The sequence below is a fragment of the Enhydra lutris genome, unplaced genomic scaffold, assembly GCF_002288905.1.
Source record: "Enhydra lutris kenyoni isolate GAN:26980312 unplaced genomic scaffold, ASM228890v2 scaffoldscaffold15, whole genome shotgun sequence".
In the NCBI taxonomy this organism is placed as follows: domain Eukaryota; kingdom Metazoa; phylum Chordata; class Mammalia; order Carnivora; family Mustelidae; genus Enhydra; species Enhydra lutris.
This window is the reverse complement of record NW_019154099.1, coordinates 23,681,882-23,706,230: the sequence shown is the minus strand read 5'-3', so window position 1 is coordinate 23,706,230 and position 24,349 is coordinate 23,681,882. Positions and strand designations below refer to the sequence as shown.

Here is a 24,349-nt window from a genome sequence, read left to right as displayed (position 1 = left end):
TAGTTGCAGCACTGGGCATGTTGTCTGTTGAACGCTCTCCGGAGAGCTGTTGGCCGGTGCTCCCTCCCGAGGGGGTGACCGTGCGTATCGTGCCCCGTACCCCGGGTTTGACTCTCTCCCTTCTTTGCATTTTGGCCCCTCCATGTAGTAAAGACAAGTGCGAAATGTGCGCCCGGAGATGAGCCCTCTCGGCGTCCTCCGTCCGCCCGCCGCGGTGCGGTAGGCTCCCCGGATCCTTGCCTGCTCCCCCCGCCAGCCTCCCGCGCCGCCCCGGGCCGTCCCACCACCGGTGCTCCGCCGTTCCCCGCCCAGCGCGGCACAGAGCAAGCCCTCAGCCCGGTTCGCGCGCGGTGAGAACCGCAGCCGCGCGGGCTTGGGGAGCACCAGCGTTTCCCTCGCGGGCCGGACCCTGCTGGGCATGCTCAGTGCGCCTCCTGGAACCCGGCTCTCCCGGGGCCAGGATCAGTTCTCCGGGTTTTCGCGGCTGCCGAGGGGGCGCTGAGGAGGGGAGGCTGGGAGACAGTCAGTGCCTTGTTCCTCGCCCCCTCCCTCGCGCCGGGCTGCGGCCGCCCGCACCGCAAGATGCGGGCCAATCAGGGGCTGGGGGCGGGGCTCGGCTAGTCACGCCCTCCCTCTGGGCTTATTGAGAGTTATATCAAGAAATTCAGTTCAGAGAGGAGAGAGGAGAGGGAGAAGGAGAGAGGGGCAGAGGAGAAGGGAGAGAGGGAGAGCATGCAAGACAGGAAGGAGCGCCTTAGAGTCTCTGAAGCACGAAAGAGATAACGGATTAGGAATTTTTCAGGCAACTGTCATCCCGGAGAGCAGCCGGAGACTAACCATCACCCCAACTCTGACGTTTCCTACAAGAAGTTAGAGACTTAAGCAGTATTGACATCGGAGAGAAATGGTATGCTTGATGCTGTGGAAAATACCCCAGAGCTGAAGAAGTGCAACTGGATGTTGTGTGTGTGTTAAATACCAGAAGAGCCCAGACCCCGTGGGTAATAGAGACGAAATGTGGAGAGAATGACTAACGACAAATCTGTGAATTTGTTCTCTGGAGTTGCTAATTTGCCAGCCCGAAGCAACACATTTTACAAGGAGGAAACGTTTTGCTGCTTCTGATTTCTCCCCAAACTGGTGCTACCAGATGCATGGCTTTCTATGTGTTGGAACAAATCATTCCTAACTGCAGCATACCAGGAAAGGGGAAAGGTTGAGGCAACTAACGTAAGTGTAAAGTTTCGCATGCACAATTGTAAATTTTGTGTTTAGATATGTCCTCAGTGTGGACGAGGGATGTTTGTAATTGGGTAGACGGTTGGGGCAGAGCTCACCTACTAAGCTGTATCTGCATCCCTACCTGCATCACTCTGCTGGAACTAATCGCGCGGGCATCAGCTACCGTGCAGCCTAATGCAGATAAGATTAGAGCCTGGGAACTGACCAGTTCTACTCAAGTAGGTAGCTGCCTGGAGGCTTGCACCCATTTAAATTGCAGTTAGGGGAGCATCTAAGCAGAAGCCTTTTTACCTGCGTTATTGGGTTGCAGCATTTATGTGTGGCAAATGTTACTAATATTATAACCAGGGATCAGGGTTAAGAAACTGCATTTTTTTTTCCTTCTATGCTCAGTAGAAAATATTGTGCTGTTACATGGAAATGTTAGCTGCGTTTCACTTACATCTCAACACTCTCTTCCACATCTAGGATAAGGGATCCTGTTTTATACATTTTTAAAAGTTTTAGTGTGCTTCTTAATCCAAATGGGGAGAATTTGGCAATATGGAGAAATGAGAGCAAGGTCTGGGCAGGAAATTTGAAGTCCTGGTATTGTGCTTTTAGGCAATGAGGATATGTAGTGGCCAGTGACTATTGCTTCTGATGCTGCAGCAGCATGTCCGGATGCTTGTTTCCCAGTAAGACTGGATTAGAGGCAGCTGAAGAACTGGGAGGAAAGAAAAAGATAGTCATTTTAGACGAAAGAGATGACTCAGTGTAGCAGAGAAGAAAACATCACATTCGACATGTGACAAAGCAATTAGCAGGAACCATAGCTAAATAGTTAGTGTTTTTCACTTGCACCTAAAAAAACTAAGGGAGCTGGGTTAGAAGCCAGGAGGCGGGTAAGACAGGGGGAGGGGAAGAAGAGAACATAAGAATGCATGTTTTGAATTAAACAGTGTCCTGAAAAACAGTCTGGGTGAGTACAGGTAAAAATAGCAGCTGTCCTTAATTCAAAAGTAGATGAATTTCATTTTCTCTGGGCAAACGCAACAAGCAGTGGCTATTTAATGTTTTCATCCACAGAGTTAACTTGCAAACAGTGGCAGAGCAAACTGCCATGTTTACTAATATGCAGTGGAAAATGTGTTGTGATATTTCATGACTGTGTGTTTTTGTTTACTGAAGAATAATATTGTCTATACGATTGTGTTGACAGTGGCTGTCTCCAAATAAGCGATGAGATGTAATGCCTCCTCCAGTCCATGCACGCTTCCTCTTGCAATTCGTGCATCATTCCTCAGTGGAAACCCTTAAACCCTAAAATCCGGGAAAAGAAAATAAATACATTATCATGGACCTGAGGGATTTTTACCTGTTGGCTGCTCTGATTGCCTGTTTAAGGCTGGATTCCGCAATAGCTCAAGAACTTATTTACACTATTAGAGAGGAATTGCCTGAAAATGTGCCCATAGGAAACATACCAAAGGATCTGAACATTTCTCACATCAATGCTGCCACAGGGACCAGTGCCAGCCTTGTCTACAGACTGGTTTCTAAAGCTGGGGATGCCCCTTTGGTGAAAGTATCCAGTAGCACTGGGGAGATTTTCACAACCTCCAATAGAATAGACAGAGAAAAACTCTGTGCTGGAGCCTCTTATGCTGAGGAGAATGAGTGTTTCTTTGAACTTGAGGTAGTGATCCTCCCCAATGATTTTTTCAGGCTGATCAAAATAAAAATAATTGTCAAGGATACCAATGATAATGCCCCCATGTTTCCATCTCCTGTCATCAATATTTCCATTCCAGAAAACACTTTGATCAACAGCCGCTTTCCAATTCCATCAGCAACAGATCCTGACACAGGCTTCAATGGTGTTCAGCATTATGAATTGTTAAATGGGCAGAGTGTTTTTGGACTGGATATCGTGGAAACTCCGGAGGGAGAGAAGTGGCCACAATTGATTGTTCAGCAAAACTTGGACAGAGAACAGAAAGATACCTATGTGATGAAAATCAAAGTAGAGGATGGAGGCACTCCACAGAAATCCAGCACGGCCATACTGCAGGTCACAGTAAGTGATGTAAATGACAACAGGCCAGTGTTTAAAGAGGGTCAAGTGGAGGTGCACATTCCAGAGAATGCTCCGGTAGGCACCTCTGTAATTCAGCTCCATGCCACTGATGCAGATATAGGCAGTAATGCTGAAATACGGTACATTTTTGGTGCCCAGGTCGCCCCTGCAACCAAAAGACTCTTTGCTTTAAATAATACTACTGGGCTGATAACAGTTCAGAGGTCCTTAGATCGAGAGGAGACGGCCATTCACAAAGTGACAGTGCTGGCTAGCGATGGCAGCTCCACACCCGCTCGAGCAACGGTTACCATCAATGTCACTGATGTAAATGATAACCCTCCTAACATAGACCTCAGGTACATTATAAGTCCCATCAATGGCACAGTGTATTTATCTGAGAAAGATCCTGTCAATACAAAGATTGCCCTAATTACAGTTTCAGATAAGGACACAGATGTGAATGGCAAAGTGATCTGTTTTATTGAGAGAGAGGTCCCATTTCATTTGAAGGCGGTGTACGACAACCAGTATTTGTTAGAGACCTCCTCTTTGTTGGACTATGAGGGCACCAAAGAATTCAGCTTTAAAATTGTTGCCTCTGATTCTGGGAAGCCCAGTTTAAATCAGACTGCCCTGGTAAGGGTTAAGCTTGAGGACGAAAATGACAACCCACCAATTTTCAACCAGCCTGTAATTGAGCTGTCAGTTTCTGAAAACAACCGACGTGGGTTATACTTAACAACTATTAGTGCCACAGATGAAGACAGTGGGAAAAATGCGGACATTGTTTATCAGCTTGGGCCGAATGCCTCCTTCTTTGATCTGGACCGAAAGACAGGAGTTTTGACAGCCTCCAGAGTCTTTGACAGAGAAGAACAAGAACGTTTCATTTTTACAGTAACTGCCAGGGACAATGGGACCCCTCCCCTCCAAAGCCAAGCGGCTGTGATAGTTACTGTTCTGGACGAGAATGACAATAGCCCCAAGTTTACTCATAATCATTTTCAATTTTTTGTGTCTGAGAATCTGCCAAAGTATAGTACTGTGGGGGTAATCACAGTGACAGATGCAGATGCTGGGGAGAATAAAGCTGTGACTCTTTCCATTCTAAATGACAATGATAATTTTGTGTTGGATCCCTATTCTGGAGTCATAAAGTCAAATGTCTCATTTGATAGAGAGCAGCAGAGTTCCTACACTTTCGATGTCAAAGCCACTGACGGAGGACAACCACCCCGCTCCTCTACTGCAAAAGTCACTATCAATGTCATGGATGTCAATGACAATAGCCCAGTTGTCATTTCTCCACCTTCCAACACTTCTTTTAAGTTGGTGCCCCTCTCGGCCATTCCTGGCTCTGTGGTAGCAGAAGTCTTCGCCGTGGATATTGACACGGGGATGAACGCCGAGCTCAAGTATACAATTGTGAGTGGGAACAACAAAGGCTTGTTTCGGATTGACCCAGTAACAGGTAACATTACTCTGGAAGAGAAACCAGCGCCTACTGACGTGGGCTTGCACCGTTTGGTGGTCAACATAAGTGACCTGGGATACCCAAAGTCTTTGCACACGCTCGTGCTTGTTTTTCTCTACGTTAACGACACTGCTGGGAATGCCTCCTATATCTATGACTTGATTCGCAGGACTATGGAGACCCCACTGGACAGGAACATAGGGGACAGTAGCCAGCCCTATCAAAACGAGGACTATCTCACCATCATGATCGCCATTGTCGCAGGTGCCATGGTGGTCATAGTCGTGATCTTTGTCACTGTCCTGGTGCGCTGTCGCCATGCATCCAGGTTTAAAGCAGCTCAGAGGAGCAAGCAGGGTGCTGAGTGGATGTCCCCGAACCAGGAGAACAAACAAAACAAGAAAAAGAAAAGGAAGAAAAGAAAGTCTCCCAAGAGCTCTCTTTTGAACTTTGTTACAATCGAAGAGTCCAAACCCGATGATGCAGTGCACGAACCTATCAACGGGACCATAAGTCTGCCGGCTGAGCTGGAGGAGCAAAGCATAGGAAGGTTTGACTGGGGCCCGGCCCCTCCCACCACCTTCAAGCCTAACAGCCCTGACCTGGCAAAGCACTACAAATCTGCTTCTCCACAGCCTGCTTTCCATCTTAAACCAGACACTCCAGTCTCCGTGAAAAAGCATCATGTGATTCAGGAACTCCCTTTGGACAACACCTTTGTCGGGGGTTGTGACACCCTTTCCAAACGCTCTTCCACTAGTTCAGATCACTTCAGTGCCTCAGAGTGCAGTTCCCAAGGAGGCTTCAAGACAAAGGGCCCCTTACACACCAGACAGGTAAACGAGCACTTTTACTGGTCTATAAGTACTGCATACAAGTGCCCAGTCAACCAGTATTAACGTGCCAGTGTGTCTATTGTTTTGGTCTAACTTTAGCTTAGTTTGAAAGAGGGAAAAAAAACTTGACCCCTTTTCTGTTCCTCTGGGGCTCAGTCAAGAATTTTTAGAACAGCTTTGAAATTTCTGAGTTCTGAGAATTATTTAACCTCCCAGTTTTCTTCAAATGGCAAAAGATGAAAAGAGGAAACGATTCCAAAAATGTCCCAAGATAATGTTTGCTGAAGAAGAAAACCTGTCCTGATATGCCAAATTCTGCTCTTGGGGTTTCCAAATTGACTGCTTCGAGATTTTTCATATTACCTTTTGATCTAAAAAGTCACCTTCAAATCCCAAGTTTTAAATGACGTTTGAAGGTCTGACCGTAATTATTTTGGAGCTGTGGTTGCTAAAGGGGTTAATTTTTTTTTAGTCTCTAAACAAGATAGTAGATTATTAAACGTACATCAGCTGTGAAGCACATGATTGTCGATAGATTGCAACGAAGCCATATAGGAAGCCTTCTCTTTGATTTCAGATGATTTCATTGTAATATAGTAAATTGGGTATTGAATAGAAAGGTTGGCAAATTGTCCATAATGGCCAAAGTACTCTTTCAAGGAAAAAAAAAAAAAATAGAAGGAATGCTTTCTCCCTGATATAACCAATTTATACAGAAAAGAATGAATCCATTGTAAATAGTCTCCCATCTTAGTAATGCATAAGTGATCTGTCATAACTCATTTTAAACTGTGAAATATGCCATATGAAGAGGGATTAAGAGGCTGAGAAACTCATATTTCAACCAAATCCAGAATTAGTTTTTCTTAGGTCTAATAATTCCTTGTTAATAAAGATTTAAATGCAGCGCTGTCTAATTTATTTCACTGGTGCTTGTCTGTTGCCATGAAAGTTGAGTGTCAGTAATAGCCTGTAGATGGCACTAGGGTATCATGTCGCTTGTGCTGGCCAGGTGCCAATCCCGCAGTAGCAAGAACGGGGGGAGGGAAGGATCAAGCTGGTGCTACAGCCAAAGATACCTTTTATTTAATGATAGTTGCTCTGGAGCAGCTAGCATTTAAATTCATTTGCTTGCTCTTTTGCGATCAGCTCTCACCACACCAACTTTCTAGGATTTCGTAATCCAAGTGCTATCCTTGTTGGTATGGAGTCCACCCATGGCGATGGCCCATCTGAGTTTGTTGAAAATAAGGGACATACAGATTTCAGAAAATTCAGGAAAACAAAATAAATTTGCAGGATAGTATTGACAGTTGTTGCCTAGTGTTTGAAAACTCAAGAGTTTTTCCTTTGTTATGTATGTGGGGGTGGGGTGAGATAGAATGTTTTATTGAAAGTCTAGTTTCCTCTTACACTCTAGTGTTTATTGCTCTGGAATGACTTTAAGGTTTGGTAGTAATAAGATACTTACGAAAACAATTTTGTCAATGAATCACATAGATATTTCCAGAACAGTAAGCATAATGCCTATGGATTATTCAACTATAATCTCCACTTTTTAAAGTGGAAGATTAGATACCTAGAGCATTTTGAAAGTCCACATACTTGGAGCTTAAATGCACAGAAAGAAAGGAATTAAAATAAGTTCATATAGAAATTTTAGAGGAGAGTATGAAGTTTTTCGATAGAAGTTCAAGTTGGAAGGACGTATTTTTATGTTAACTCCCTCAGCTTTTTAAGAGAGGTTGGTGTTGTAAAATTTAGAAAATTTCAGAGCTTAGTAAAGGTTTATAAAAGTTGGTAAATAGTTAATCATGTAATTTATGAAGCTAAATATGAAGTTGCTATTAAAAGAAAATGGCTTTTCTAAAATTTACTTTTTAATGTGAAGCTCACTCACAATATACTGAGATTTTATGATTTGCATAATATCTTGAAAAAAGCTAACATGATGGAAACTTTTCACATAAATTCTGGAATTTGTTTTCCAAAGGAAGAGACTGACATTCTTCCGACATCATCTTTCTTTTGATGCAAACGTGGTGTGTATTAGCATTGACGTACAGGCCCACTTTTTCTGACTTCTCTGCAAGAGTTGAAACTATATGTAGTACAGAGACATAAATGTTAAGCGCATTTCAGTGAATTATGGAAAAGATACTTTGTTGAGGCTTAGTCATAAGAATATTTGTATGACGTAATCTTTAAAATAGGATGCTGACTAATTCTCTAACTGGAACTAAAGTGCATTTTAGACATTCCTTGAGACCATGTGTCTCTGTAGGCATTTTGATGTTCAGACATAGCTATAATTCACGATTATGATAAAGAGCTATTGAAATGGCTTTGCTTTTTACCTTTTACAAGTTTTCATGCTGAGAAAGAAAAATTGCAGTGTTGGAGAAAAGGAATATTGGAAGTAGGGAGAAGTGATGGTGATAGCAAGATGCATAATTTTAGTATAAAAGAGGCATATTTTCTATGAATGAAGAACACAAATTATATACTATCCTTTAGTTTTCCTTTTTTAACTGAGCCACATGAGTGTTATCTGAAGATGTTCTAGTTAAGCTAAAATAAAAATTCTTTTTTTAGCTCCTTCACTTCAACTGGTGGCTTTTATATAAAATGTGCTCCTGAAGCTACATGATTTTAAAAAAGTAGGGTTTATTACAACAAAAGCCTTCAAAGGAATTTATAAACATATAATCTGTGAAGATTTTTAGTTGAGTGGGCACAGATTGCTGTTAACAGGAATACCTTTTCACTTACTGGTGCTAGGTGATGTGTGAGTAAATTCCAAGACTCTTGAGTAAAGGGTTACCGAATTTAAATATCATTAATTTGTATCATCTATACAATGAAAACATAATGTCTGACTCTTGTACCATGAGTTTGCTTAGAGTGCATTGGTTCTTACTTTGTCTCCTGTTCCCCTGCTGTTTTGCCTTGTGTGACCCTGCAGAGAACATTGGAAACCAGATTCCCCATCCCCTCTCTTTCACTGAGCTTTCATTTTCTTCAAATATACCAAATCGGCCACTGGATTTTCCATGAAATATTTCACATGAATCTTTGGAAGTATCCTTAGCACTCACAAATTGAGTGAAATGTCCCTTTAAAAAAAAAAAAAAAAAAAAAGCAAGGTCATGTCTTGATATTTATTCACAAAGAAGCAGAGTTCACTGTTAGAGGGTTAAGAGGATGACAACATAATCAATTCCAGTAGCACTTTAAGGGATAAAGCTCATTGGTGTATTTTTCTAAAAGGAAAATATATTCTTCGTGGGATTATTATTTTTATAATGTGTGATGCTAAGTTTTCAAATTTTAGGGTGTCTCAGAATCTCCTGGAGGGTTTCTTAAAACGTGGGTTATTGGAGCCCTCTCCCAGAGGTTCTGTGTCAGTGCCATTGGGTTGGCTCCAGTGGCACTGAAAATTTACATTGCTGACGAGATACTCGGCCATGTTGGTGCTGCTAGTCCAGGGACCATACTTTGAGAACCACTGCCTCAGCATGTTGGAATCAGACACGTCAGCTCCTTTCCCTTTCAGATGATCATTTCCAGAGTACCTGCTTGTGCACAGCCCAGCTCTCAGTCCGCTTATTGACAGCTGGTTTATTGTAGCTGGAGGGGCTTTACAGTAAGCTGTTTATTGCTATTTCCCAACCCGGTTGACAGCATTCGGGGAATTAATTTTCTTGGCCCCAGTGTGCTTTTTGTGGGGGGGGGGAAATGAATGAAAATGTTTTTAGTATTTTTTTTTTTTTAAAGTGACCTATTTACATTTGACAACTTCTTCCAGCAATAAAACAATCTGTGAGAGTTGTAGTAGAGTTTGGTTCTGGGTAAGCAATCATGTTTAATTTTCTAAATGAAATGCTTATTTTAGAGTTTAAACATCCTGACTTTGTGCACAATTGAGAGTACTGGCTCGTATATACATCTGGGTATATATTGAAGAAATTATACATTGGGAATGTGTATGCATGCTATACTCAAGTGTATACATGTACTTGGACTGTGTAAAGGGAGTTGCTGCTCTTCCCAATCATTTAGAGATACTATAGTACATTTAGGATTACTTTTCATTTTTGAGGAATCCCCCTGCAGCCACTAAAATGCTATGTCCTATAAAATGCGTGAGGCAGTCATAGAATTGCTCTTGAGGAGCATGAAAAAAATGCAATTGAGAGTGAAAGGAGCAAATGTTAACTAATGTAAAGTTAGTAAAAAACTTTAAGATACTTTACTAAGTTTTGCAGAATATTGTTGTCCGTTGAACGCGAGAGGCACATGGAGAAAAATTGCTCCCCCAAATGCAAGTTTTTTTTAAAGTGTTGTCAGTTGTGATTTTTATTTCTACTCCTTCCCTTTGGCTAAGTGCCCTGTGACCATGAAATCAGTATGAGGCAAAGGATACCCAGAGCCCTTGGATTGACTTAGGAATTCGAAGTGAGGATGGGCCATCTATTCAAATTGGTTACCTTTCCTCTTGGATTTGTGAGACAAATACTTGATTTTTTTTTCAACTTGACACACCCAAGCTATGAAATTCAAGGTGCATTTTAGTATTCATTGCTAATAACCTTAAGGAGAATAAAAATAAAAGTTGCCACTATATTAAGCATAGATGTGTCTTCTGATTACTGAATATGTGTTAACACAGAGAATATAATTTCTGTAGTTAAAATACTATCTCCTAAATATTGCAATTATTTCTATATATAGAAACACTCTAAACTGATGTTCCCTTAGTTTCAGATGAGTCATCCTTATGGTGTCCCAGAACATCATTAAAATTACCTTGCGAGTATTGTACTTGTGATAATGTGTTATATTTTTATGGTATATGTGTAGTCTTATTAAATATTTCAAGCTATAATGCATCTTCTCATAATAGCACAAATTAAAATATATGTGAAATAGTAAGAGAGAATTTAGATTTAACGAAAAACCTCAAACCTAAAATCACATCTCCTCATAACTAATTATGAATTAGTTTGACTCTTGAACTTTCATTTTTCATGTTGACACACATGTGTGTAAACTGTGCCCCAAATATTAGAAATGGCCTCTTACTGAATTATTTTTCATAGTACATTATCTTATCCGACAGTACTGAGGTATGAAAGTGAGACCTGTAAGTTATTTTCTCAGAAGCTCTGTTCCCCCAGTTTTACTTTGTTATTCAGATTTTTTGATTTCCAATTGTTTATTGCTTGGATGGGAATGCAGAAGTCCCCCAGATGCTAAAAACTGCAGTGTTTGTGTTGGGCTAGCGGTACCAGATTGAGCGTTTATAGGATCCAGGGCCATGTCAACTGTACTGCCCTCGTTTAGTACTTCCTCAGTTTGACTCTATCAGAGTTGAACTCTAAGCTTATGCATTGTTACAGACCAAAACAAAACTGAGTTTGGTGGATTATTTACCACTTTCATTTAAAAATCCCTGCAGTAAGTATTCTCTGAGTTTAGAGTGGTGTCTTCTCTGAATTTAGGGTGGTTTTTCTTGATGCAGATCCTTTATTCAAACTAATCTCTCGCTAATATTAATAAATCAGTTACTATCTTACATAGTCAACATAATTGGGAACTAAGAATTATTTAACACAGATCTTAAATTTTTGGCTTTCTTGACGGTTGACTTTATGGTTAATATATTTTCCAGAATTTCACATACCAGGGCCCTAAATTTGCCGGTTTTGTTTTGTTTTGTTTTGTAGTCACAGGTCAGATGTTAGTGAGAATTTAGGACTGCAAGTCAGTGAGATTACTCTGACGTTTTCAGTATCTCGAGGCATAGGAGTTCAATAGCCAATGTTGCTAAGGTGAGACATCCTTAGTAATAGTTAGGACCCCCCAAATCTGCATCGGATCACAGAGGAAAATCCAAATCTAGAAATAAGATCTCTCATGTAAAGATTCTGCTGTTTAAGATTTCATAGGTTACTTCAGATAGCTGTTCAATCTGTCAAACATTTCATTTGGAAAGGAACACATGCTTTTTACCTTTGTTTGATACAAACCTATTGGGCTGTCAGTCATCAGAAACAGAACAAGAAAGACATATTACTATGATTGACATTTTGGTTTTGATTTATATTCTTTTTTCCCAAAGCCAAGATTGGTTAAAATGGAAGTTCCTAAGTAAAACAACTACCCTTTCTTAATGGTTAAGAGTGATGGCAGGAACAGGCTGGGAAAACAACCCATATTTAATCTCTCACTCACATGTTTGTCCTCTAGACAGTTTGTATTCTATGGTCGAGAGCGGTAACAGAATTAGTAGAACGTTCCGAGCCATAATATGACTTTAAGGCGTTCAGAACTTGAAGTCGTTCATTAGGGATGTGTTTTTACATAGTTATCCATTATTTAAATGGCATGTGAAAATATTTCCCCTGATCTTTAACAGTCTGATTGATTATAGCGCCATCAGCCCTTATCACATTTAAAATGAGGGACTTGGGACCACCTGTACAGCTGTGGGTAGTGGAGTTAAAAGCACCATCTTTGAGGCATACTTGATTAATTCTTCCTGGTCACTTCATGCTCATTATTCTGGAATTCCTTGAGAAAACAAGTGAAATTAACTTAACTTTTCTTAGAAGGAGCCCCCTACAGCCTCACCACTCGTTACTTTATATAGATTCTTAAACTGTATGTGCTGCAGGGAGATGGAAATTTGGTCAATTTTACCATGCTTGTATAATATCTTATATTTTAACATTCTTCCATTGCTTGTCTTTCTATCTGACCATCTCTGCCTCTTAGTATTACACTGCTTGCGAATATCCAGTCTCTGGCCTTTTTCAGTCTGTTAGCAGTTGATTAAGAAATACTCTAATCCCTTCCAGGATATTGAGAAACTAATGGATTGCAGAGTATTTGGATCTTTAAGCTTCAATTGTAAATGGTATGAAGAATTGTCATTGAGCTGATATTTGCATATATATCTCCCAGTGCTAGTTACTTTGCCTCCTTTTTGTCCTCCTAATCTTCAGCTTTCATTCTAAGAATATTTATTTTGGTCGGAAATAAGCATGCCAGTGATAGAAATTTGGGATTCACCTCCAAGTGAATACCATCACAGACAGGGAAGTTCTGACACATTTTGCATAGATCTGTATGAACACAGTGAACCCTTCATAAGCTCTTAGATTGCAGGAAATCAGCGCTGAAAATTAAGTGGGGTTTTAAAGATTTGCAGAGTAGAGAACTTTGTATAATGCTGGTATTGCAGGTGCCTATTAAATATGAAGTAAAGGCTTTGTAATAAAACTAGCTAACACATTTCCCTTCACATGAGAGTGATTTATTGCCCAGAGAATTAGTCTTGCCTATTTTTTTCCCCAAATGCAGAAACATTGGAAGTGTCTGAAAGAATTAAAATCCCAAATGTATGCCTTAGAAGAGACAGATTTGCTTTTTGATGAATCTAAGTGATTCCAAGTGGACAGTGCAGGCCTGCTCACACTTACCTTTGGGACCTCCAATGCCCGTGATCTGGCTGCAACTCTGCCTGAGAAGAAACTCTCAATCGTGCGTGTAGATTCTCCTCTAAACGTAAATCAGATTAAAACCCTAGGTATCTATGCAACTGTAGCATTACATAATGAAGAGGGCTGGCTACTAAGTGAGTGCTTTGATCCTCATAGGAATTGATATTGAAACATTTCTCAAGCTGTATTTTTAGAATTCGTCTTTGTTCCATTTGTAAATAGTGTGTATTTGTAGCACAGCATCTCATTCCAGACATATGTGCATTTCAGTGTCTTTACCTTCATGACAGTATTCAGTAAAATGCCTTGCAGTTCTTTAATACTTAATGTCTTTGGCCCTGTTAGATATAAATCAGTGGAAATAGCCATGCATATTTTTCAAAGACTTTACAAATCTTATATTTTTGCCTACTAGAAAGAGCACATAATCCATGCACAGTCCACCAGGTACAGTGGACTTGCTGAGAATCATCATAGATGATTGATTTTTAAAACAAAACAGTTTTGGTGCAAGACAATAGCAACCGCAATTCAGCAAATGAGGTTTTTTTTTTCCTCATTAAACAAACCTCAATATGGAGAAGAGTGGAAACACAGAAGGATGTATAAAATGAAACCATATCTTTTATAGGAAGAAAATGTCTTCTGCTGACAGTAGTTCCATAGTAGATCTTTTCTTTGGGAAAAAAAAAAAAATTACTGGTGCTTTTTTGGATTCGTAAGATGCAACCAATCTGTGCCTCTGTGTGATAGCAGCTGCATGCTGAGGGCTTTCAAATACTCAGCTACATCGGATTCTGCAGGAAACTTTGTGTAGAAGGTGCAAGTGACAAATGGAGACAAAATGGAGTGAGTTCTGAGTTGCGAGTTGATGCCCTCCTGTGTCATATATTCATGTCATTGAACCAATTTTCACATTGAGAGCCTAGAATCACAATAGCCTTCCTTCTGTTTGTCAGCTGTGAACACACCTGCACTGGCGACTTTCCTTTGCTCCGTTTCTTGTCACTCACTAGGTGGATTATATTCACTTATGTTACTTGATATACATCTGTTTTCCTAAGTTTCTAGATAGATTTTAAAATGACGCAAAACTATTTCTGCCTGCCTATTCTGCATGTCTGTATATTTTGCTCAAGAACATCCATAAAGTATCAACACACCCACCATGTGTCCTCTCTTCCTAGAAATAGAAAATTTCTGTAGTTTTCCTTTGCAATTTTCTAAATTGAGTTTTTCTCACTGATAACTGTTTTCAAGGTGAAGAAATGATGTTAAGTTTAACTGTATGGATTAATGTTTCAATGTATCCCCAATCTTCAAATTTCCAACACAAAAAAGATGTTAGAATTTTTATAAAAATAAATCCTCTTTTTGCTGCAGAATTGAAATGAGTATCAAAATTACATTAAGTTGTAGTAAAAACAGACATAGTCTTTAGGATATTTTAGTTTGACATGAGCTCATTCTTGGTCTTGACAGCGAAATCTTCTGCCAAGCACTGATGGCAAAATATGTTGAATTCATTGATTGATTTTTAAACATGGTAATAATTAAGCAAAATCATTTTGACACCTCAAGTCTCTGTTTTAGACAATTAAATTCTGCTTTCACTAAGGTTATTGACTTCTGGATGATACTGGAAGCAACACTCCTTGGGGTTTAAACTATTCCTGTAGGACCATCTGTTATTGGCAAGGCTGTGCATCCTCTCCAGCCAATGCAGTATCAACCCCAGGCACAGATTCAGGATTGTTCAAAAAACGCCCCTGGTTCCTCACAGTCCTTCAGTCCCAAGTGGTAACTCAGTTAAGTCAAATACTGGTATATCGTAATTTAAGGCTAAGAATTAAGGTGACTTTAAGAAAGTTCCCTAAAGTAAGAGATTGTGTATTTCCAAGATCAAATCTACAAAAATTCCTAGGAGTGAACTTAGTAGGCATTCAGTAAATGTTGACCGAACTGGAGAGATAAGTTGATATTGGAATCATACTTTATATATGTACAACAGTTCCATTGATTGAGTCCCCATAACCATATAAAGAAGATATTCCATTCTTAGTCAGCTAATGTAGAAACTGAGATTCAGAAAATATGTTTTGTTTTGTTTTTTTTCAAGTCACATGGCTAAAGCCAATGGCTTTTATTTCCATTCTAGAACCTACCTTTACACTGGTATTTCTTCCTTATGTGTGGTCTACTTTTATTTGTAAAACCCTATTTTTAGGCTATATATAAGTTTGGAACATTTTCCTCATTAGGGCCATATTTTTGTTGGAAAGGATTGCAACCCATTTATATATTAAAAAAAAATATATATATATATTACAAGGCAACTCAGTGCACCCAAAATTATTTTTCACAAGTTACCTCCCAGTAAGCTAACTTTAGATTGCATTAAAATGTGGTAAGCATATGACACACCAGAGCTCATCTGTACCCATTGTCGCTGTGACAGAGGCAAAAGTGAATACAGTACTTATGGAGAGAGTGAATGTTTGGTTTCAGCTACTGTCCATATTTTCCTCTACAACGTCTGTGGCCTGAAGACAAAAGCTCTAGTTTAAAGAATTATTTGTGGCTGAGGGGTCACCATGCTCTCCAATCTAAGAAATTATGTTCTCTCTGGCACCCCTCCTTTCACATTTCTGGAGGTCTAACTTAACCATCCTATAGATGAACTAGTATGGACTGTCTTAGACTCTGCGTCTTACCATTTTGATTTTTTTTTTAAAGATTTTTTTTTTTATTTATTTGACAGATCACAAGTAGGCAGAGAGTCAGGTGAGAGAGAGAGAGGAGGAGGAGGCAGGCTCCCTGCTGAGCAGAGAGCCCGATGCGGGACTCGATCCCAGGACCCTGAGATCATGACCTGAGCCGAAGGCAGAGGATTTAACCACTGAGCCACCCAGGCGCCCCCATTTTGATTTTTTTAACAGTGAAGTATAGTTAACACCTTTGTATCATTTATCAGTGTCTTGACTCAGTGGTTCCTGCATGTAGATCAGAGAGAAGCAGAAAATTAGAAAACTGCCAAACTGCTGTTCTCATGGACATAAATACTCTCCTGTCATATAATCAGATATCTCTGCTTTTCCTCTTCTCCCTAATTTCTTCCACACCGCTATGTCTGCCCATCAAAATACCTTTTTTTTTTTAATTGGGATATAATGGGAAAAGAAAGGATGAACTAAATAAACAGAATCAGATTTCTTTTTTTTAAGATTTTGTTTGAGAGAGAGAGAGAGAAAACACCCGAGTGGGGGAGGGGCAGAGGGAGAAAGAGTCTGAGGCAGACCACACTGAGTGGGGAGCCCAGCACGGGGCTAGATTCCACCACTGTGAGAACATGACCTGAGCCAAAACCAAGAGTTAGACACCTAAGGACTGAGCCACCCAAGTGCCCCAGGTTCCTTTTATTCTAAGCCTCCTCATCAAAAATTTTTACTTAAACCTTTAAATACTTGGATTATTAAATGAGTAACTCTAAACATAATGATTAATAGATTTACTTGGTTACTTGGTTGATAAGCACAGGTGTTTTAGAGGTAAAAAAGAAAAAAAAAAGAAAAAAAAGTTGTTACATTAAAGTTCCCTTAATAGACTTTTGAATCAAGCCAGACATCACCCTAGAATCACATATGAATTCTATAAAAAGAAGGAAAATAATAATTGAGTAGTGACTAGAGCAGTGTCTAGCTACTACATTAATTTTAGAAAGATAAATTTGGTATCTAAAAGAACTCACAGAATAGTTTCTCAAGACTCAAATGGGCCTTCGAGACTCTTTGGCCTATTTAATTCTTTTTCCAGGTGAAAAAAAAAGGAGACCCAAGAAATAATTTGATATTTGGAGTAGGAAAAATGACTCCATGAACTGCTTCTAGAAACTGTGACATTGGGCTCGTCATTTAAATGTACCTGTCCTAGCTTTCCTCGTCTGTAAAATGAATGTAATCATGCCTAGTCCCTAATGTTATCATGAGATGGAGACATGGGCCTCTGTAAATGTCTGCCCCATGGTGGGCAGACACTCAAAAACAAAACAAAACAAAACACCCCCAAACAAAGCCTACCTGCCCTTCTCTTTGTTCTGTCCAAGGACTCCGGCTTGTCTCTGACAGAGGTGCCGATGTCACTTAATGCATGTTCTCTTAGTTTTGCTCCTGGTGGTTTTTTGGAATCTGAGTTTTATATCTTTTCAATAAGAAGTTATCTCTGGTAATCTGCTTTTGGTTTAAAACTTTTTTTTTTTTTTTTTTTTGGATGCTTAGGATTTCTGAAAAGTTGACCTTGAAACAGCATCAGAATAGTGCTGACAGGATCTTATGCTTTCTTTTGATGTTAGTCCCCATTGTTTCACATTTATATAATTGCTTCATCTCTCATTTTGAGTATTTCACCATTTTCATTCGCATGTTGTATTTAAAATTATTCTGCTTTTAGCATTTGCTATTAATTTACGTCCCTGTTGATTACCCATAGGAACTCCACCCGTCTGGGGATTTTCACCTTATACATCACTCCTATTACAAAACAACATATAAGAGAGTGAATCTGTTTCACAGTCAGTACTTAACACAGCTGGAGCCATTTGAAACCTGCTGGTTTTTGCTTCCAATTATTCCATAGACTAGAAAGCATCTCTGTTGAAGTAATGACATCCATGGTGTAATCAAACTAGTTAAAATGCCTTGGAGTGTATGGATCATATTTCTGGGATTCATCCTATGTAAGTCAGAAGCATAATAACCAATAGGGTTTTTTTTTTTCCTATCTTTCTCATTTTAAAGTAATATACATTCACTTATTAGTATGTTTTTAATGTATGAATATGCAAGTTTATAATGTTCGACTATGTGGATGACATAGTAACATAAATGGGATCCAACAAATAAAAATATAACACAATATGATAGTATCTGAAGAATACCTTTTCTTAATATCCTGAGGTCAAAATCATTGCCTTATGTTAGACTAGCTGAAGTCATCAAGATAAAGTTATTGATTTGGATTTGGAACAAAATGTAGTGGGGATTTTTACTAATTCAATTAACTTTATCAACCAAATAAGTAGATTTGGCCAATTTTTAGTTGGCTTCCTTGTGACTTGGATTGTAGAAATTAATTTTTTTTTTTATTTGAGAGAGAGAGAGAGCGTGAGAAGAGGAAGGGTCAAGGGAGAAGCAGACTCCCCACTGAGCAGGGAGCCTGATGCAGGACTCCAGGACTCCTGGGACTCCAGGATCTTGACCCGAGCCGAACCAACTGAGCCACCCAGGAGCCCCAGAAATTAAAATTTAACTTCTTATTCACCTTTCCTACCTTCTCAGTATGATAAAATTGTTTTTGTGTTGGCATTTTGGTTTAGTTCTAATTTTATATATAGACAGTTGCTAAGTAAGAAAAAAGGATTTTAGAACAAAAACAATATGAAAACTTATTCCTTGTGCTCAGAAAATTTGAATCAAACAAATACAACATGGCACATTGGCATGATTTCCTTTTAGACTACTGCTTGTTTTGTGCTAAGATGCCCTATCTTACAGTAGTGGGAAGTGAGCAGAACAGTGACAGACATAGATTACCTTGAGTTATCAGACTTCATGGAATTGTAAGGATTATAGCATGGCATTTAGTAGCTGTTCAATGAATTTTGCTTAATTCCATCACAAGGGCAAACATGGTGATAATCAGACAAAACGAAGATGTTAAATACATCTTAAATGCCAAGAATCAGGCTTTAAGTATTTAGATGCGTTGTTTTTTTTTTTAAGATTCATTGTTTTTAAAAAAAAAAAAAAATTTAGTCTTCTCATGGCATCAATTACAAGTAAATGTCTACTATATATTGTGAAATGTAAGTTAAGACGACCACCATTTTTTGTTGTCCATTTCAATGAAAACTTCTGTTAACTCTTAGAGAAGTGATTGTGCATCCCAGTAAGTATATGTAAATTCCAGTTCAGATAATGACCAAACACTTATTTTATGAAGAGAATTATATTTCTTATACTGCAATTCTCATAACTCTCCTTCTATGAACAGGGTCCACTTGATTTTCTCCCCTAGAAATGTGAAGGACCTTTACTACTTGTTGAATTCTTATTTGGCCGTAAGCCTGACAAATAGACAATATCCTTCCTTATCACTAGACTGCTAAACCATGTTACATTTCCTTAATGGATACTAAAACTTATTTCAGAATTATATCCTGTAGTTTCAAATGTTTATTCTTTTCTGAGAATATTTTTTTATCTTTTAAAAAATACATAACTATGATTTTTTTCTGCCAAAGACCTGTAATATGATCTACTGATCTACTGATCTACTGATATATCATCTACCTATATATGATATATATATATATGTTAATCTTTATTTTTTATGAATTCGGTTATTTAGTAGACATCTATTGAGTAACTGCAGTGATCCAGAAACAGTGTTAGACTGTGGGATTTTTAAGAAAATAAGACACTTGTATTTGCTCTAAAAGATTCCACTGGGTTTTAAACACAATACTTTTTTTCTTGGAATTCCCTTACTTAGAATATGAGTTCTCTCTGTTTTAAATTGATGTCATCATTTCCCTGAAATATATTTTTGAAGCCTTTTTTTTAACTAGAGCTGGAGACTTGATCTTTCAGTAGGGTAATAAAATTCTAAGATCTATTACTCTAATTATAAGAATGCCACACTTAAATTTATCCTTTGGTTAATTTAGAGGGAAATACACTTTTTCATCCTTAAAATCACACTTCTTCTACAGGCAAAGGTGTTAATAAAATATAGTTGCGAGAAAACTTCATTTTTGTAACTGTGAGATTAACGTATTTGCTTTATTAAAAATCATTTTAAAAACATGGCACACATTGATAATATTGAGTAATAACCTGAGTTGAAGAAGACAGTGTTCTCTACAAATGGAGTTTCACTTATGCATGGACCCCTTTTCAAAGGGACATTTTGAATCATGGTATTCTGCAAAACAGCCTTCACCCTTTGAAAAGACATAAGCTTAAATGGAACATAGATGTTAAACTCTGGCTAGAATAAATGTTTGGCTTAATTGGCTTTTACCTCCAGATGGTTATGAGTTGGGCGAGTCCATTTTCTTATGAATATTTATCACAATATTTCAAGGAATGGATGCAATGAAGTAATGTTGAAAAATAGAGACCTGTATTGTATATTTTTTTTTCTTAAATTGAGAAACATTCATATCCTGAAAATTTGGTTTCCTTTAATCACAGAAGAAAATGTCATAAGTGAGCTTTACATTTCAGGCAAGACAGACTATGATTTTTTTTAACTTTAATCATTTCTAAAACACTAATTTACATATGGATGATGTTTATATGAGCAGGTCATTTCAAAATTTTAACACAGTATTCAAAGAGAATTTTTTTAAATAATGCATTTAATGCCTCACCTGTACTTTTCTTGTGCAGACATTTTTTAAGATAAATTTTTACTGCCAGAAAATGTACTATTTTAATTGCATTTAGGCTTCAGTGATAACCATCAAGCTGGTGCCTAACTCCTAAAAGATCTTTCCAACTGTTCTTGGATACTCAGGCAACTATCTCTCAGTAATTGCTCTAACGTAAATGAGTTACAAAATTGAAACCTTAGGAATATGTCCACCTTAGGAATAAAATGTGTAGTGATATTTAAATACACTGTTTAAAATATAAACAATTTGGGGGGAAGTGATAAACTTATTGATATGACCAACCACTTAAATAACCTAATCCATTTTTCAGTGTGAATATATGAACAGTTAGGTAAGCTAATTTAGTACCCAGAAACAGAATAGATTAAACTTAGCAAAATAAATATATTTAAATAAAGGTTGGATGTGGAAATCACATGAATGTTATTCTGTCTGCAGTAACCATTTCTACATACAATCAGAACTGTAATTGTTAACTTGGTGTTTTAATAGTTTTAATTCTTTGCTTATTATGATTTCTGTAAGTGACTATGCATTGCTTTACCAAAGAAAATGAACCCATAGGGGTTAGTAAAATATATAGATTTTCCAGTTTTTAAAACTTTGGTACTTCCTGCTTTCTAATTTTTGGCAATAATCCTATCAAAAAACACTTACACTTCGCTAAAGTTTCACTTAGCATCTTGAGAATTAAATTTTCTCATCTGAAAATTAGATCATGGGACTCAGCCATTTTTTCATTTCTATTAAAAATTGAACTATGGCTTTAATTAATACTTAGGCATCCTCTTTGGTAGATATCTTCATACCACCCAACATCTGTCTGGCCTACTTCTTTCTATCATTTGATAAATGTTCAAACGGTGCAAATCAGTGTTGACATTGACTCATGAAAAACAATTACAAAATAAACCCTATGGTTCAGTCTCTCCTGACAACGGACGATTTGCAGTATCCCCATTGTTTATATGATCTCTGTTTGCACTCTCTTGCCTTAGTGTTGATAACAGAGCATTGCCTTTATCTTCTTTGAGGTCTCTGCCTGATTAATTTTTTCCCTTCTGAACTAGAAAATTAACTTTTTTCCTCCTAAGTCAGAAATCACAAAACAGAAGAACTCTAAAATCTCAAGCAGATTATTGGTGTTTATAGATTGATTAGAAAATTATCCACTTAAAACAGTATGTAGCTACCCTATTTTTATCAGTAATACTACTCTGAATTTTGTTTTCTGTAATAAAGCATGAAAATGACTTTTAGTATCTTAATTTTTGTGAATATGGAGACACATAGTTTTGGGATAATGTGTAAATTTTTGAAAAGTCAAAGGGGTCATTTGGATTGATGGTGGTGTTTATGATCAGGATATGTCTTAGAAAAGCTAACTAAACGTAGTGCTTGTTGATTTTATTGGCAGGCTGTTCATTCAAAGACAAAATTGGGTTAAAATGAAAAATTAATGTAAATAATCAAAACTGTCAGTCTATTGCTGAAGGAAAATCAAGTTTGGGATTAAAGGGATTGAACTGCAAATTAGCTGACATAGTCCCCAAATATGCCACCTGAGTGTCAGACGACAAGTGCTGTTTGCTTACAGGACTATACTAGAACTATGTTTTGCCACAACAGAGCAGCCTACCATATTCTCTCCAGAACAGTGCAGAAGCAGGGCCTTTCAGGATGGGTCTGAAACCTGAAGGGTAGGTAGCCCAGGAATGCTTATGCTCATATCTAATCCCTCAATGATTTCTGACCCTCAAATACGCTTGCATTTATCCTAACTGCACTGTGTTCTGTCATCTTATAAAAACTTGAGGAAAGAGCAGTTCTATCAGTGTTTTTGCTGGAGGTATTATAAAAAGACTGTTTTACACTGTAGGTGGGTGTGTTTCTGAGTTGACAAAGATGGAGGAGGTGTAGTTCTTGAAATGCCACATGTTGGCCACAAGACACTTTGTTTTGTTTTGTTTTATATTAAGCAACCTCATCTAATGCTCACATCTTGAATGTGCAGCAGTTGAGATGCCTTTTTAACCATACGGCTATGTGGACCTGATATTTTATTTATTTTTTTTAAAGATTTTATTTATTTGACAGACAGAGATCACAAATAGTCAGAGAGGCAGGCAGAGAGAGAATGGAGGAAGAAGGCTCCCTGCTGAGCAGAGAGCCCGATGTGGGGCTCGATCCCAGAACTCCAGGATCATGACCTGAGCCAAAGGCAGAGGCTTTAACCCACTGAGCCACCCAGGCGCCCCCTTATATTTTAAAATTTTTCTTCTGTGGATATAAGGCCATTTGAAGGTTATTCAAAATAAAATCCCCTTACTGTTTAATGTTACTAATCCAGGCAACAACAAATCATAAAGAATCTAAAAGAACCTAAAAGTAATATAAAACAAAACAATAAACCACAAAGATTAGTTGTCAAATGGATACACTCTGATTTTTGCCTAAGAGGCATCTTCGCTATTTTGAGCAGGAATGGGTGGAACGAGAAGTAAGAAGTTATTGGCAAGGTGAGCAGCTGGACAGGCCAAGTTTTAAAATCCTATGAGTTTATGGAGAATTGTCAGTGTGAGCCATTCTGGGGACAATACAGTGAATCACAGCTATATGATTAATCAAATCAGTCCTCTATTGTAAAAGTACAAAGAGAATGATGTCCATTGGCATCTGATTTGGAGTTGGATATTTGTATATTAATGAGTTTGTGTAGACTGTGCCTTCCAATGTTTTGCCTAGAAAAGAAATTCATTAGGAATTTGGACGAAAGCAACATTAGACAACCATAATAGAGTAGCCTATACAGAGGAAAAGCTAACATTAAGAAGAATAAACTCATTAATCCTAATAGTACGTTATAGAGTTGAAACTAATTATCGAGTACTTTAACATGATTCGTCATTACTTTATTACTAAAAGATGTAAACATGCTTTAAACATATATAATAACTGGCCAAAATAAACCACAGTAATTTCAGCTAAATAGAAAACAGTTTCACAGGAGGAATGAGGGATATTTGGGGCTCTGAAAGAGAAGATCACAATATTCACTTTGGCACCATTATCTCTTTATTTCTAAAACATGGTGAAACTAGATTTCCAACAGCAGATAAGGATGATAGCCAACATTTACTTGAGTGTTCACTGTATGCCTGGCCTTCTCAACCATTTACACGTATTAACTCCTTAAATAGGAACCGTGACCTTGTGAGTCAGAAACTATTATTAATATCCCTCTTTTATATCTGAGAAGAAGTTAAATGATTTACTTAAGGTCACAGTTCTTGTAAGGGAAGAGTAGTTCAGGACTCAAACCCTCCCAGTGTTTTACCAGAGGCTTTGCTCATGGTTGCTAGGCAATACTGTCTCTTCATTGAACTTTAAGTTAAAAAAATAAAATAAAATTGTGGTGCATCACCAGGAATCAGTTGTGCCAAAAATAAATTCTTTGTGTGATGGTATAAAGAAAAGGGGACAAAGTCTAATGTGTTTTGTTTGTGATTCCTTTTGTGCACACATTTTTCTGGTAAGTACTTGGCATGATGATGCTGCCGTTCCTGAGGCAACGTGTGGTTCTTTCCCGTTTGCAGAGAACCTTCTTCACAGACAGTATTCAGCAAGAGTAGGAATAGCATTTGTATCTTTTCAACAGTAGGATTCTGAATAGTTTTCACCAACAGTAGATCTTAGCAGTGAATTTAAAACATTCTGCTAATCTCAAAATAGAACAAGAGTTTTTTTTTTTTTTTTTTTTTTTTTTTTTTT

At 38.2% G+C, this 24,349-nt stretch overlaps 1 protein-coding gene across 1 annotated transcript in view; it reads left to right on the top strand.

Moving 5' to 3' along the window:
* The first annotated feature begins 683 nt into the window (after positions 1–683).
* LOC111147021 (protocadherin 9) overlaps positions 684–24,349 on the top strand; it is an 899,956-nt gene continuing 876,290 nt past the window's right edge. The window contains exons 1-2 of the mRNA XM_022502867.1: positions 684–1,230; positions 2,444–5,614. Of these exons, the coding sequence (XP_022358575.1) occupies positions 2,579–5,614 (3,036 nt within the window). The 5' untranslated portion in view covers positions 684–1,230; positions 2,444–2,578. The remainder of the gene's footprint in view (positions 1,231–2,443; positions 5,615–24,349) is intronic.